The sequence below is a fragment of the Scleropages formosus genome, chromosome 25 (assembly GCF_900964775.1).
Source record: "Scleropages formosus chromosome 25, fSclFor1.1, whole genome shotgun sequence".
NCBI classification, from domain to species: domain Eukaryota; kingdom Metazoa; phylum Chordata; class Actinopteri; order Osteoglossiformes; family Osteoglossidae; genus Scleropages; species Scleropages formosus.
Genome location: NC_041830.1, coordinates 18,902,834 through 18,917,266, shown reverse-complemented (window position 1 = coordinate 18,917,266; position 14,433 = coordinate 18,902,834). Strand labels below are relative to the sequence as shown.

At 53.8% G+C, this 14,433-nt stretch overlaps 3 protein-coding genes across 4 annotated transcripts; all 3 read right to left on the bottom strand.

The window, feature by feature from the left end:
- Positions 1–45: 45 nt before the first annotated feature.
- Positions 46–3,699, bottom strand: LOC108926826 (S-arrestin-like). The gene is made up of 14 exons (XM_029249376.1): positions 3,561–3,699; positions 3,139–3,199; positions 2,924–2,968; positions 2,551–2,753; positions 2,409–2,468; positions 2,236–2,303; positions 2,005–2,140; positions 1,842–1,926; positions 1,677–1,749; positions 1,218–1,355; positions 986–1,063; positions 851–865; positions 631–702; positions 46–355 (listed from the first exon to the last, which is right to left on the bottom strand). The coding sequence occupies exons 1-14, from the start codon at positions 3,606–3,608 to the stop codon at positions 253–255; spliced, it is 1,185 nt and encodes a 394-aa protein (XP_029105209.1). The 5' UTR covers positions 3,609–3,699; the 3' UTR covers positions 46–252.
- A 1,062-nt stretch (positions 3,700–4,761) lies between these two features.
- On the bottom strand, positions 4,762–11,200 carry LOC108926822 (autophagy-related protein 16-1-like). 2 transcript variants are annotated; one of them, XM_018739781.2, is made up of 19 exons: positions 10,909–11,200; positions 10,203–10,332; positions 9,833–9,926; positions 9,632–9,737; positions 8,375–8,448; positions 8,013–8,264; positions 7,804–7,869; positions 7,642–7,728; positions 7,486–7,545; positions 7,312–7,408; positions 7,055–7,160; positions 6,890–6,960; positions 6,735–6,806; positions 6,534–6,654; positions 6,135–6,240; positions 5,868–6,017; positions 5,744–5,791; positions 5,560–5,661; positions 4,762–5,477 (listed from the first exon to the last, which is right to left on the bottom strand). In XM_018739781.2, exons 2-19 carry the CDS (start codon positions 10,312–10,314, stop codon positions 5,384–5,386), a joined length of 1,818 nt encoding a protein of 605 aa, XP_018595297.1. In that variant the 5' UTR covers positions 10,315–10,332; positions 10,909–11,200; the 3' UTR covers positions 4,762–5,383. The 2 variants fall into 2 exon arrangements, with proteins under 2 accessions (XP_018595297.1, XP_018595298.1); XM_018739782.2 differs by having other exon boundaries at positions 7,312–7,405.
- A 747-nt stretch (positions 11,201–11,947) lies between these two features.
- Positions 11,948–14,214, bottom strand: cldn15la (claudin 15-like a). Its single transcript, XM_029249379.1, has 5 exons — positions 13,515–14,214; positions 12,642–12,806; positions 12,478–12,559; positions 12,242–12,355; positions 11,948–12,163 (listed from the first exon to the last, which is right to left on the bottom strand). The coding sequence occupies exons 1-5, from the start codon at positions 13,729–13,731 to the stop codon at positions 12,085–12,087; spliced, it is 657 nt and encodes a 218-aa protein (XP_029105212.1). The 5' UTR covers positions 13,732–14,214; the 3' UTR covers positions 11,948–12,084.
- Positions 14,215–14,433: the final 219 nt, after the last annotated feature.

Here is a 14,433-nt window from a genome sequence, read left to right as displayed (position 1 = left end):
GACATTACTTTGCATTATTCTATATGCTTTTTATTGCAGCTAAATTATTGCATATCAACTTCTTCTAAGCGGGACAAAGTGGCGCTCTCTGCACCCGCTCACCTGTCCTCACACACAAAGTGACTGCAAAAGGAGGGAGGGGCATAGTGAGCCCCACTGACCCCCATTGAGCCCAGGCAGCAGCTCATGCCATACTAAGTGACTAGGCGGGGGGGCCACCACCACCGTCGCTGCTGTTGCTGTGCGGTTTCCTCAGGGCTCTGCAGGGGACGCGCTGCCCTCGTCTGCATTGTCTGCCACCCCTTTCAAGTCCCCGCGTCTGAAGTCCTGGAAGACGAGCTCCTCATCCTGGTTGCTGCAGTGGTGCAGGCGCGCGCGCACACGCACACACGCACACACGCACACGCACACACACACGCACGCACACACACACACACACATGAGGTGAGCTCAGACAGACAAAGAAACATGTGACCCCCCCTCCCCGCGACCAAGAGCAGCAGCTCAAAGAGCTCACCTGTCTGTGTGTGCAGGATGGGTGGGGCATCAGGGAGAGAGAGAGCAGTATTTAAACCAGCAGACAGACACCCAGAAACACATAGATGGGGACAGACAGGCAGACAGAGATACAAACTCCGTGGTACTCTACCTAAGTCAGGTTTTGGGTGCATCAGCCAGAAAGGTAGCTCCACGTGGATGTCACTGAAACACACACACACACACACATACAAAGTTTGGTGGTGTCAGTCTGCAGTTTCATCTCAAACAGCGGGAACATATCACAACACGGTATGTGTCTGACAGCAAAGTAGGAATGCGTGGGCGGCGCACGCACACACAACTTTCTTACCTGGTCCCAAACACCCTATAAACAAAAGAATGGAAATGTGGTTACTTTCAAAGTCCTATAATCGCACGCACATTTTAAACAGTGATAATCTTGAACAACACACACGCTCACACACACACCCAGCCTTAGACTGACCCCCCGACGACGAGCTTCACCAGCAGCCGGTAGGATACCAGGATTCCGAGGACCTCCGGCAGAACTCCGTCTTTCACGCTACGGAAGAGACACACACACGTAAGCGTGCTCACTCTGTGAGAAACGCACACCGCGCGTCCGTCCGGCAGGACACACACACACACACACACACACACACACACACACACACACACACACACACACACACACACACATCCCAGGGTGCGCTCACATGCTCGAGGAGGCCAGGTTCGTGTCCTCGTGCTTCAGCTTGCCGTCCAGGGCGATGCCGCGCTGCTTGCGGTTGTTAGCCAGTAGAGGCAGGATGGTGTACGTGGCCTGCAGGCTCGCACCCGACTCCACCGTGTCCCTGGGCAGAGCGAGAGTGGCGACACTGGGAGCGTCTCCGTGGAAACGCAGCAGAGGCACTGCGCGTACGGTGTTCGTTCTGTGTACGGTCTCCGTTTAACTTTCTCACTGCGCCGTTACTCTGTGCCACACGAGCAGCGTGTGTTTTTCTGTGTTCAACATGTCTGAGCAGCGCCGATTCCTCGCTTGGCCAAAAGGTCTTATCATTATGCCATGTGGACAGTGTACGGAGTGCAGTGTGGTAAAAACACGGACATCGTCAGCTGTGACCACCGCGAGTGTGTGTGCGCGTGCGAGAAGCCCTCGGCTCAGCAGGACTCACGGCGTCTCCACCGTGGCAACGGTCTCGGCGTAGCTGTCATTGGAGTAGAGCACCACGTTGGCCACCTGCTCCACTGTAAGGTCATGGACACGGGGGGTGTCAGCGCAGTACATGCCTGCTGTACACCCTCGTGTCACACGCACGCCTCCCTCCCCGACAGCTCACCCATCACGATGATGTTCTTCACCGTCTTGCTGGAGCCATTGCTGATGTTCACGTGGACACCGATGGGCTCGCCGTGATAGTAGGTCTGCGGAAGAGGCCAGAGGTCACAGCGCGCCGGGAACACGGGAGCAAGGCACGCACGCCTTCACGAGGACACGCCCACCTGCTTCTCCAAGCACGCCTCCACGTGCAGCGCCTTCTCGGAGGCGCCGAACTCGCGGCTCAGCTCAACCGAGGGGGGCGCTCCCCCGCGCTCCGGGGCGTACTGGACTTTGCGGATGGCCAGGCTCACGGAGCTCCTGCACACGCGTGGATGGGAGGCGAGAGGCTGCGGTGAGCGAGTCCACGGAGGCAGGGAGTCCTGTCCCGTCCCCCCACTGCCAGCGGCACTCACCTCTTCTGCACCTTGTCGTCATGGCCCTTGGCGCAGAAAGCCTTCACTTCGAACTCCACGGCGCATTTCTGGAGGGACATGAACACGGCGGTTGCCTTGAGAACCCCGATACAGTTCGCTCGCCCCCCCCCACCGCCCCCCCACTCACCCCCCCCCCCCCCCCCCCCCCCCACCTTGCCAACGTCCGTAGGAGCCGGTTGCAGTGCCACGGAGCAGGGCAGGTTGTCCGGGAACTGATGGGTGGGGGTACAGAACACACAAGTTTACATGTGCCACACACACCAGAGCCAAGCCCCCCAGTGGCCCCATCCCCACCTCGAAGAAGAAGGGGTAAGCGTTGCAGCCCAGCTTGTGCAGCAGCTTCTCCTGCAGCCCGGTGTGGACGTTGCGCTCGCGGTCCAGGAGCGGCGGAAACACCTGCTGGCTGCTCCGGTGCAGCTCCCTGCAGAACTTGATGCCCAGGACGTTGTCGTCGTCGTCGCGGCCGTAGCGGAACGTGCAGCACAACACGACGAACGCTGCGGGAAGGAAGCCGAAGCAAGGCCATAGGCGACGCCGTGCCGAAAGAGCCGCTGCTCCACGTTCTTTCTTTTATACGCAGCAAACATAGTCACGGATTAAACTAGAAACGTTTCCACACGAGAAAGGGTGACGATGTGTGCGTTTCCCCAGGCGTGTCCTTCCCTACCTTTCTTTCCTTGGAGGAGCTTGGGGTCCACAATCACAACGCCATCTGTGCAAGTTCCAGAGACGCACCTTAGAAACGCATGTCAACATTTCTCCACGAGAACATTGTCCCATCTGTCCATGCAAACACGCGATTCCTCCGCGAGAACGAGAGTGTGGGATTCCTTCGTGAAAAAGTACTTTTCCCACATCCATCCTCCGTGTGAACAGACTCACCAACCGGTTCCACGAAGTCACAGTGGTCCACAAAGTCCCTCTTCCCCATGTAGATGCCAACCTAGGGCAGAGAGGACACCGGTGTGCATCCCTGACTGATGATGGGACAGGTGGCGCTGAGGTGTCAGGAGGCTCAGATGTCCTGATGGCCCGACACATCACCACCACCATGAAGAAAAGCAGCTATTGCGCCGTTTACATGCTGCACTGAGCAGACAATCACCGTTTCTTAACCCTCTTCATGGTTCACTAGGTTACCATACGTACATCTGCCAGCACCTGAGTACTGGTACTGTCAACTATACCACCTCCTGAATTCGGAGGGCTTCACACATGGGGAGTTGGATGGGGGGGATGGTTGGCTGGCAGGGATGTGCATGCACACACACACACACACACACACGCACACAGGCGCCACTTACCGACTTGTCCCGGGACAACTTCTTGAACACAACCTGTTTTGTGCTCATGATTGACGTCTGAGAATTAAAAGTCCTGAAAGACACACCTTCAATTGAATCTGCCCTCCAGCGCGCGCACGCACGCACCAACCTTCGAAGAGCGAGGTCGGGAGGTCGCCGAGCCCGTCTGCAGTGAGAGCTGGCGACACAACAGGCTATTTGTACATTTTACCTCTCGTTGTAGTGCATCCAATCGGCCACGGGTACCTGTGCAGCCTCGCTGTGATCCAGCCAATGGTGTGAGGACAGGTGAGCTCCCCACAGGACACACAACACACATCCGACTCTGCGTATTAGGCTCATTCCCCTTGCTCAGCAGTGCTGTGGATTTGCAGCACTGTCATTTCCTAGAGGTCAGGAATGGTCAAGGAGCAGCAGGGGGCACCCTTCCTCTGCTGGGTCAGTGAGTGTGGAGGCTGCAGGGTACACAGTGGGGGATGGGGTCAGCGAAGGTTGCCAGTCAGGGGGACTGACCCTGAACGCTAATCCTGCGCTGTCTGTGTCAGCAGACAGAGCTCTTAGGGATGACCTTCATCGGAGCAAATCTCAGTGCCACACTCGGTGCTGGACAAACATCCCACCCAAGAAGCACGGAGGGGCAGAAGCGGGCAAAAACGTGACAAATGATGAAAGCAAGCGGAAAAAACCCCAATCGGACTTTTTTTTCCATTAGCCTCGAGCTGCACAAACTCTTTTTCAGTGCTAAGTGGTGACCGATTCAACCCCAAATATGCGCAACGTTCCTCATCTCATCATTGACCACCGACACCCTGGAACAGCAGACAGGAGCTGTAAACACTGTGGCTGTGAGCTGAACAAAGGAGTTCCGTGCACCTGTTCCGTATGGGTGCCCTTTACTGACACCTATTGGCTGGGAGGGTAAACGCTACTTGAGAAGTTCTAGAAAATGCACATTACACAGAGGCTATGAGCAAAATGTCATCTTTATGACAAAATGACCCCACTGAATAAATGGATAAAGTAGTGCAACTTACTGCGAGTGGAGCAAAGAGTCAGATACATTATGTTTGGCACTAACCTAATGGGTTTAAACTAAATGGTGTAACTTCCAGTTTAAGCAGCTTGTTGGTTCACTGGTATTTACTCCATCTGGCATTCAGGGAATCAGGGAACAAGGACACGCATGACCCAGACATGACACTTCTGCAGGAGATCTGCCTTTTATTATTATAATATCAATATTTACAGTTAAATAAGCTCAGAGTTCCTCTGGCTCAACGGCACCCCCAGAGTCGGAAGTTACCCCAACAAGTGCTGTGCAAACACGCCTCAATCCAAGGGACACCCTGCGCTTCACACAGACGTGTGACACAGCGGTCCTCGAGGCTTCTGGGACTTCAGCTGCGGTGAAGGTGTGCGTTGCAAGCACTGAGAGCGCCTGCAGCTCCGCCCACCACCACACTTGCCTCCGCACCACCGTGACAAGCCTGGTAGGATGATGCTTCCAGGGCAGCGCACTCAAACCCCCGTCTTCCAGAGAGGGGGACGCAGGCCGACTGACCGGCTCCCCACCACCGCATGCAACACACACACACTCATTAGGAACTCGTTCAGCACGGTGAGACAGTATCTGTGTTTATAGTGATATATGGACAAAGTGAACATTAAGTGCACGTAGATGGCTGTAAGCAGCAGAGGTCACAGCCCACAGTCCCCCAGAAGGGGAAGTCTCCACAGTGTCTCTCCAGCACGAGAGGGCGGTCCGTCCATCAGACCGTTCCGCCATCCATCTTGGGCTGACCAATGAGGAAGCAGCAGGGCGATCACATGTCAGACCAGAGTACCACCTTGCTGCCCTTCTCCACACTGACCACGTGGCTCCCTGATGGTGACCAGGACACTGCGTTGATAGCAGAGCTGCAGGACAAAGGAGAGTCAACAGGGAGCAGCAAAGAGAAGACACAAGGCAGGAGCAAGGGGGGGCAGCAGCAACGGGTACCTGTGGTGTTTGTCCAGGGTTCGCTCCACCTTCCCGCTCAGCACGTTCCACACGTACAAGGTCCCGTCTGCTGATCCCGCCGCCACATACCCGCCGTCAGGACTGAGGGGAAACGGCTGTTCACACTCATCCCACCTCAACGGTGCACCCACCCACACACACACACACACACACACCATCTCACCTGAAGGTCACCCTTGTCCAGTCTGAGCCACACTTGAACCCCTGTGCACTAGAGTGAAAGAGAAAGGAAACTGAGTATCTGTCAGCAGAATTGAACTCTGACCCTGTGACCTCAGTGAGCTCACCTGAAGGTCTGGCGCATAGCGTTGCTACGCAGATCAATGATCTTCACTATGTCGTCACGGGAACAGGTGAGCAGTTCTGTTCGGTCGTGGTTCAGGTCAAGCGATGTGACGCGGCCCAGAAGCTCTAACTCCCGAACGATGCTCTCCGACCTAACAGCAGACAGAATCCGACGCACAGAGAGCCAGACAAAACCCGAAGCACACAGCCAATCAAAACCATATTGCAACATTTGATATCGCACAGGTGCAGGTCGCATCCCAGCTCACCTGATGTCCCAAAATCGTACTTTCTTATCAAAGTGGCCACTCATGACACATTGCTCAGTGCATACAATATCATTACAGCTGGATCCTGCAAACACCGTCTTCATACCTGTGAGGGACAAGTGCAGGAAATGGTGAAGAGAGAGCGAATCGTGCATCTTTATCACAACTGTCACCGCTATTACTAGTTACTGACATAGTGAGTCCCTCAGGTAGACACAATATGACCAATAAATGAGCAGATTCAATACTATAATTATTACTAGGCTGTGTGTACAAAAAAAAAAAAAAAAAAAAAAAAAAAAAACTTATATTGAACCACAACTCAAATATACGTGCCACGACATTACACAGGGCTATAAAAAGAAACGAATCCTCAAGGACAGGAAGAGAGGTTCTTACAGACTTTACTGCGCAGGTCCCACAGCTTAAGAGTGCGGTCATAGCTCCCGGACACAATGCGCGCGTTGTCCAGCAGGAAGCGAGCAGAGAGCACCTTCCCGCTGTGACCCGTGAGCGTGTGCTGGAGGCGAGAGGAGTGCGATCAGGGCACGCATACACAGACAAAGACACACAGACACAGACACACACACACACACCTACCCGCAGACGATAATCATCCACAGTCCAGATCCTGCTGGCAAAGTCATTAGAGGCAGCGAGTAAGTAGGAGCCCTGGGGACAGAGACATGTTGCAGAGAGACCAAACACTCACTAAGTACACTAACACACGCACGTGCACAACTGGAGGTACTCACTGCACTGTCAAACTCAATGCTGGTAATCCCAGCGTTGCTGCCTGTTAGCGCCCCCTTGAGTTCACAGCGCCCTGCATGGAGGGATGGGGGAGTGGTCATGTGAGACCTCATCCCAAAGTGGTTACACTCCTGATCGCCCCCCCACAACAACACACATGCACTGACCTGAGACCACCTCCCAGAGCTTCACTCTGCGATCCATGCCACCTGTCGCTAGGAGGCGAGAACCTGGACTGAAGCGAACTGCATTCACCTCACCGTCGTGGGCATCCTGAAACACAGTCACACACAGGTAGCAAGCCAGGAACCAATGTGGATCTCAGCGTGTGTGTGTGTGAGAGAGAGAGAGAGAGAGAGAGAGAGAGAGAGAGAGAGAGAGAGAGAGAGAGAGAGAGAGAGAGAGAAGAGGCTGAGATACTTACAAAGACGTGCAGAGCCGTGGATGGAACACGCACCTCAACACAGACACCAGTGTTTGTCTCTGTGCTGTCAGGGGAGCTGTTCACAGAGCGGCGCCTACTGAGATTCGACACTGTCATGAACCCACACACACAGACGCACGCAGGCGCACGCAGGTGGACAGTGTGGATGCTTACCCAAAGATACTGGAAATGGAGTCCAGCAGTCCTGCAGGGGGGGGCTGTGATGCACGCTTGCTGGGGATGGACAGAGCAAAAGACTGATTGATCATCATTCCTCCTCCCACAACAGCTGTGTCCACTGGGCCAAAAGATCCCCGCTCAATAGCCCACCTGGGGGTGCGGCTGACCATTCGGCCAGGGGAGCTCTCAGCAGGGGTCTCGGGCGCTTCCTCCGGGAGAACCTCGATGTCGTCGTCCCTGTGGGCGAATCTGAGGCTACAGTGCATGTTCTCATTCACACACATACACACACACATGCATGCACAGACTTACGGATCGAGCGGCAGGGGTTCCTTGGCTGCATCTGCAAGCTCTTTTTGCAGTTTGGCTTGCCTGCGTCTGTAACAGCATTGACATCACAGATGGCCTGTCAGTCCCCAAAACTAACACAGAATCAGTTTTAAAACTGGACAAACACATGAAATTCTGTAACTATGGCTATTATTGTTACTGAATGTTGTGTGTGTGCATGTGTGTCCTGCCTGCAGTCTTTCTCGTTCTCTGCGTTGAGGCGGTTCGCCTCCTGCGCCTTCTCCGCCATCCAGCGGGAGACAAGCTCCTGGTTGTCTTCGGTCGTGCGCCGCAGCTTCTCCTCCAGGGCGCTGAATGTGATCTGCAGGGCATCGTACTCGTCCTTCAGTGTCTGATTGGCTCGCTCCAGGTCCTGCAGGGAGCTGCGCAGCTCTCGACACTCGCCCTCAAGCTCTGCGATCCTCTGCTGGTACTCCTGCATCCTGGCACAAGTGGCAGCAGAGAGACCACTTTGACATGGACACACGCACACAGACACACCCAGAGACAAGGGTAGCCGTGTGCACAGACATGTGCCACGGGCCCAACCCACTTGGCCTCGTTGCTCTGGATCTCCTTGTCCTTCTGCTGCAGCTGGTTGTTGAGCTGGATCACGTTCTGGGCGAGCTGTGGGGAGAGAGCCACACCGGTGAGAGCCCTGGCCTGCGCAGCTGGACACACGGCGTTGGCATGTTGTTTGCATATTATTGCACAGTGAATGTGACACACCGGCAGCAGGAGATGACAAACGACTGAAAAACACACACACAGTGCTGTGCTGTCTAACCACACCCTGAATTCCCCAGTTTTCAGACATTAACCTTAACTAACCTTAAAGAATAACTTGCTCTGTCACTTAGTGGCATATATCTTTCTTCCAAGAATTCCTGTGATAATTATGATGAAACATGACATGAAACATGTTTCTACTTTCTGTAAAGCTACAAAGTGTCCCTCTCCACCTTTAGGGATGTATCTGTGGAGTTGGATTGTCTACAGTGTTGCGCACCCAAGGACAACAGCGTGTAGCAGTTACCCTCTGTATAATTTCTGACATATGATGGGCTCATCAAACATATATACTATATACATCCATTGTGGACATCAGGCTAATGTTACAACACAACAAAAAGAAACATAAAGGTTATAACTGAATGGTTTTCACAAATGTTATGTCGTTTTCTACAATCGAAACAAGTGCTCACGGAAGCCCTACGGGCGGTACGGTGACACGGCAAGTAGTGCTGCTGTCTCACAGGGTGGGTGGTGCGAGAGGACGTGGGTTTGATGTGGGTCCTCTGGGTGCCCTGGTTTCCTCCCACAGTCCAAAGACATGCTGTTCAGGTTAACCCATAGTGTTTGAGTGACACAGAGAGAGTGCGTGTGTTCCACTAATGTACAGATGAGTGACCCATTGTAAGTAGTGTATCTAGCAGCGTAAGTCACCCTGGTAAATAAGGAATCTGGGCTGATAACGCTACATAGAGTTCACCGGAAGTTGCTTTGGAGAAAAGCGTCTGCTGAATAAATTAACTGAATAAGTGGAGCCCTCAGTGTGATTCTACGGTGTGTACTGTCCACCCCAAGTGGATCACCCGCTGTGGTTCCTAAAGGACGACACAGCTAACAAAGACACCTGAAGCCCTAAACAACTCAGCAGGCCGGCCACAGCTTGCCTGCACAGCAGTGTTATGTGTCAGCCGTCGACTCCTGTGCACAGTTTTTTTATCCAGCAATGAGTTGCTCCCGTCGGTAGGCGTCCTGCAGTGCTGTGTGTGCATGGGAGGAGGCGCCTGGTGGAGGAACACACCTCGCCTCGCTTCTTGTGCAGCTCGGTGAGCTCCTCCTGGTGCCGGATGCGGATCTGGGCCATCTCCTGGAGCAGAGCATCGCTGCGACCTGCGTCGACCCCAGGGCTGCGTGACACAGTTGAGAGCTTGCTGACACAGGAAGAGCCAACACACATCGCAGCTGAACACACACCACCAGGACGAGATGATCACCCTCAAACCTGAGATCCTGCCTGCTCTGAAGGTCAAACTTGTCTGTCTGGAGTCTCTCTGAAAGAACAGCCTGTAGATCAGACTTTTCCAGCAGGCGATTATCTGCAGGAAGAACACATTCCGATCACGTCCAATACACGCACGCATGCACACACACTTTTCCCATCAGTTTCCTTCAAGGTGTACAGGTACACTGCACATACATAAGAGCTGGACTACAAAGGCTAAATGGTTGAGATACTTGGCCACGTTCTTGTACAGTGCTGTACGAGCTCCTCGAAGACCACGAGGGTGACATGGCAGTAACGGTGACTAATGTGTTGCTGGTGTGGACGATGGTGTCAGCGGTGGGATAAGCAGTAGGCCGCGTTCTCGTACACTGCTGTATGATCTCCTCGAAGGCCTGTCTTTGCAGACGGTCCCTCAGCTTTAGCTGCTCGGCAATGTGTCGCTTCCACAGACATTCTGCTCTGCTGCCGGAACCCGACATCACCGCCACCGCCACCTCCTGCAGGGGAAACACGGTACAGGTGGACGGCAATGTGTCACACACCAAACACACAGTTATTTGAGCGAGCGCGCGCGCGCACACACAGCTCGGTGACCAGTCATGCTCCACTGCTAAAACCAGAACACACAGTCCAACATTTACACTTAAAGTTTAACCTGTTTTCCTCATCCCGCATCATCATGTCAGTTTCGGAGTTTAAAACTAAGTGTGCCGCCCGCCCGCCCGCCCACACACACACACACACACACACACACACACACACACACTTACTTAGCCACGCCACGGTGACGGAGCGTTTCTACGGAATAAAATTAATTAATAAAAGACACAAACATAGACTGCTCAACAACGGAGCAACTTCGACTGACCGATTTCGAAAATTAATCCACTCAGACTAAGACTAAAGTGGAATGAACGTTTTGTGTATCGTACTCGTAGCGCTGCGAACGAGCTGTGTGAGGCTAACAAGCTAAACTTTAGCCTAAAGCTAACAGGCTAGTACTAGCGAGCTTCCGCATCAGTTCCCTTCTGAGACCCGGACCGGGCCGAGCCGAGCCGGACGCGAATCCTCACCGCCCAGGGCACGAGCTGCCTGCGAGCACGAGAGCTGCTGTCCTTTTGCGCGCGAAAGAGAGGAGAAACTCCCGATGTGCGCCGATCTGTTTACTTCCACCATGATCCTCCCGAACCGTCCGCCATTTTGGCTCTACTGGCTCCACTCGAGGCGGTCCCCTACTGGTCGCTCTGCGGAACGGCAGGCTGAGCAGTCGCTCCTCATGTCGTGGCTCAGCGGGCTGTAAATGTTTATCGCTTTCTTTATTTTTGGCGGTTTTAAGGTCGCCTGGATGTGACTGTAAAACCTTTGAGCTGAAACAACCTCTGCACGTTTGAGTTTTACGCTTTTATTGGGTAGGCTGACTGCTGGTAACGCAAAAATCAGATGGCAAGTGCGCCAAAACGTGCTAAAAAGGAAGTGAAAGCGACCGTCGCAGCAGAGGGCGCTGCAGCACAGAGTCGTGTGCACACGCGCGACGTCCGAGTCACACATTGGCGGGTTTCATGAAAAACGTCGATGGTCCTTTGCTCAGGTGTGCGGAAATGCCGTCATGTGATCCTCGCTTGCTCCGCCCCCACTCCGTTCCTGCCGGGGGCCCTAAAGCCCCGCCCCCCCGGATGACGCACGTTAATAATGTCGCTGAGGCGGCGGGTGCGCCTTGACGTCAGAGTTGCAAACCGCGCGGCCAAACATTGCGAAAGTAGGTTCTACTAATAATAGTAATAATAATATAATAATAATTTTTAGAAATCACACTGACTGATTGAGTTCACTTGCGAACCCAAGTCTAATGGACCGAGTTTTTGAGCTCAAATGGTGGACAGAGAGGTGAAAAAGTTTTACTTTCACTTTCCTTATGAGCCTTTTATCCACACTGACTGTAGTCATTGCTGTGTGGTGCTCGTGTGTGAGCGTGTGCAGTCTTACTCGCTCACACACGTTCGCATTGCGAATACCTTTTACACGAACAGGCATTGATTGAATAAACACAGAAGCACTCAGCATTTATAACAAATACCATTTTATTACGAACAAACGTGACAAAGCTGCTGAAACGACTGATTCATGTCTAATAACTGAATGGGCTTCTGATTAACGCTCATCAGGAGTGAAGAAGAAAGAGGCCGAAATTACACGGAAAAGAGAGAAGAGGAAAAAGGAGCAGCGCGAAGAAGCTGGTGCCAGCGAACACATCACACGAAGGCCTTCGACGCCTCGGACGCGGCCGCTGCTCTGTACACTTGGCCTTGGCTCCTCTTGTCATAGTATCCCCTGCGGGAGAAACGGGGTACAGGCCATCAGTAACCGGTCACCGTGGTCATCGCGGCCTGCGGGGGGGCGGGCGCTCACCCGTTCGCCGATCCCTTCATCGTCCTTCTGAAGGAGCAGCAGAGGAAGGCTCCTCCCACCATGGAGAGGCCCGCGGCTCCCCAGCCCATGTAGAGTCCGGCACCGAACTCGTACCTGTGGACGGGCCGAGCCGTGAGCGGGAAGCTGTGTGTGTGTGTGTGTGTGTGTGTGTGTGTGTGTGTGTGTGTGTGTACGTGTACGTGTACGTGTACGTGCGCGCGTCCCGTGTCGCTCACTTGAGGTCGAAGTAGAACGGGTTGTTGAAGTCCTGCACGACGCGGGAGGCGTACCAGCTCACGGCCGTCAGCACACACAGGCCTGCGGGCACAATGAGAGGCCGTCTCTGGCTGAGCTGTGCTACCTTACTGTGTTTCACCACGACACCGCAAGCGCCACTCACCCGACAAGATGTAGATGGCGCCGCTGGTCGTGGCCATCTTGGCCTTGGTGTCATCGGCACTTGAGCTGATCTTGGTGCATTTCAGGCCCATGATGGAGGCGATGACTCCGATGAGGCCGAGGATCATGGAGATGATCATGAGCGCACGACACGCCTGCATGTAGGCTGATCGCACAGCAGGACGGTTAGCGCAAACAGTGGGGCAGTTAGAGTAGTCAGCACAACCGCAGGGCAGGTAGAGCACGTAGTGGCAGCACAGCAGGTTCTTATGCTCATTGCCCTGTTGTAACAATGAAATACTTTCTGAAAGTCAATGCACTGGTTCCTCATGTTGCGAGTTTTATAACACACAAATCATTTATGAATTACGGATTTATTTGTAACTGCACTTTCTTCCTCTTCTCTTCCTCTTCCTATCTGTTGTGCAGCAGAAGTGACCTGCGTTTACCCTCAGAGCCAATAGGTGGCAGTAAAGGGCACCCAAACAGAACAGGAGTGTGGGGTCGCCTTCATTCAACTCACTGCCGCGCTGTTGAGGAATCGGTCAACAGTCAGCGCTGAACGGCAGCTTGTGGAGATTTTCACTTTCGGCCATTTTAATCTATGTTTAATGTAGCTGGAAGCCAATAAAAATTAAGTGATTTATTTTTCTTACAATAATATAGCTTCATCTAAGACTTTTGACAGAACCTAATCTCTAAATAAATGAAGGCACACCTCCACTGTTAAGCTTTTATTCATTGCGAATTGTTGCCTCAAAGCGCTTTAGAGTTACAAACAAATCACATTACCAACAGGCTTCCGGTCCCAACGATGTTTGTAAGTCGAGGAGTCGCAGCGTAAGAAACGTAGTATTTGGAGGGCGCCTCTTACCCGACAGCGAGAGCATGGATTCGAAGTCGCGGCAATTGGTGATGCCGGTGCTGCTCTCTGCGCAGGAGTGCCAGAGGTTCTCGTACTGCCGCGCCGACGTGATCACACTGCCCGAGAACGAAGACACCTTCCAGTAGTCGTTGGCAAGCGCCATGCCGCTGAGCAACCAGGCGGCCACACACAGCACGAAGCCGGTCACCTCGACGGCGGTGGACATGGTCACCGAGTGGGCCTTCGTACAGAGTGCAGACGAGCGTGGCGCTGTGCCGACTGTCCTAATGCACGCCGCCCCAGGGGAACTTTACCCTTTGCTTAGGGGCTGTAAACTCGTCACGGCCACACCCTGCCTGATAGGGGCGCCAACGCCATGGCGGCTCAGGGACGGGCCTCCGCCGCTTGCCCGTTTCTATTGGGCTCATCTTGTCCTGACTGGTCAGCACACGCGCGTCCCTTCTTCTTGGTTTCGATGGCAGGATGCCCTGTTTGTGCGTTTGTTTATTTGTTTATAGCGAGGTTTGGCACAAACCTTCGCTCAGCATCTCATTGTAGGTGTGTGAACGGGGTGTGTTCACTGTCAGGCTGAGGCCAGGTCTGGGGGACACACACCAGCAGGTGTTTGAGAGGTCAACGTGGTAAATCAGCCATCGGTGCAAACGGTGGCCGGCGATGGAGACGACCCCGTTCACTGGTCCGGCCGTATTATGGGTCTCCCGACCACATCCTGCCTGGAGGGGGTTGTGGGGAACCACTGGCCACCAGTTAATGATTGGCAGGGCTGTGTGCCACATGACTCCTGAACGGTGACAACGGTTTTATGGCGCAAATTACCCTGGTTCCCTGAGGCCGTTGCCATGGTGGTACCCGGATGAATCAGGGATGTGAGTGAAGGATCAGGTGTCTCGGGTAGAGTGTGACAGAG

What these genes read in the sequence shown, in the direction of transcription:
- LOC108926826 (XM_029249376.1), bottom strand. Translation starts at nt 3,608, where the DNA reads ATGAGCACAAAACAGGTTGTGTTCAAGAAGTTGTCCCGGGACAAGTCG. An exon ending in GCTCCTCCAAGGAAAGAAAG is followed by an intron (nt 2,754 to 2,923) that starts GTAGGGAAGGAC and finishes TCCTTCCCGCAG; the next exon opens with CGTTCGTCGTGTTGTGCTGC. An exon ending in AACCTGGCCTCCTCGAGCAT is followed by an intron (nt 1,064 to 1,217) that starts GTGAGCGCACCC and finishes TCTCTTCCGTAG; the next exon opens with CGTGAAAGACGGAGTTCTGC.
- LOC108926822 (XM_018739781.2), bottom strand. Translation starts at nt 10,314, where the DNA reads ATGTCGGGTTCCGGCAGCAGAGCAGAATGTCTGTGGAAGCGACACATT. An exon ending in TGCACAAGAAGCGAGGCGAG is followed by an intron (nt 8,449 to 9,631) that starts GTGTGTTCCTCC and finishes CTCTCCCCACAG; the next exon opens with CTCGCCCAGAACGTGATCCA. An exon ending in GAACCCCTGCCGCTCGATCC is followed by an intron (nt 7,729 to 7,803) that starts GTAAGTCTGTGC and finishes ATTCGCCCACAG; the next exon opens with GGACGACGACATCGAGGTTC.
- cldn15la (XM_029249379.1), bottom strand. Translation starts at nt 13,731, where the DNA reads ATGTCCACCGCCGTCGAGGTGACCGGCTTCGTGCTGTGTGTGGCCGCC. An exon ending in CGCCATCTACATCTTGTCGG is followed by an intron (nt 12,560 to 12,641) that starts GTGAGTGGCGCT and finishes TTGTGCCCGCAG; the next exon opens with GCCTGTGTGTGCTGACGGCC. An exon ending in ATGAAGGGATCGGCGAACGG is followed by an intron (nt 12,164 to 12,241) that starts GTGAGCGCCCGC and finishes TTTCTCCCGCAG; the next exon opens with GGGATACTATGACAAGAGGA.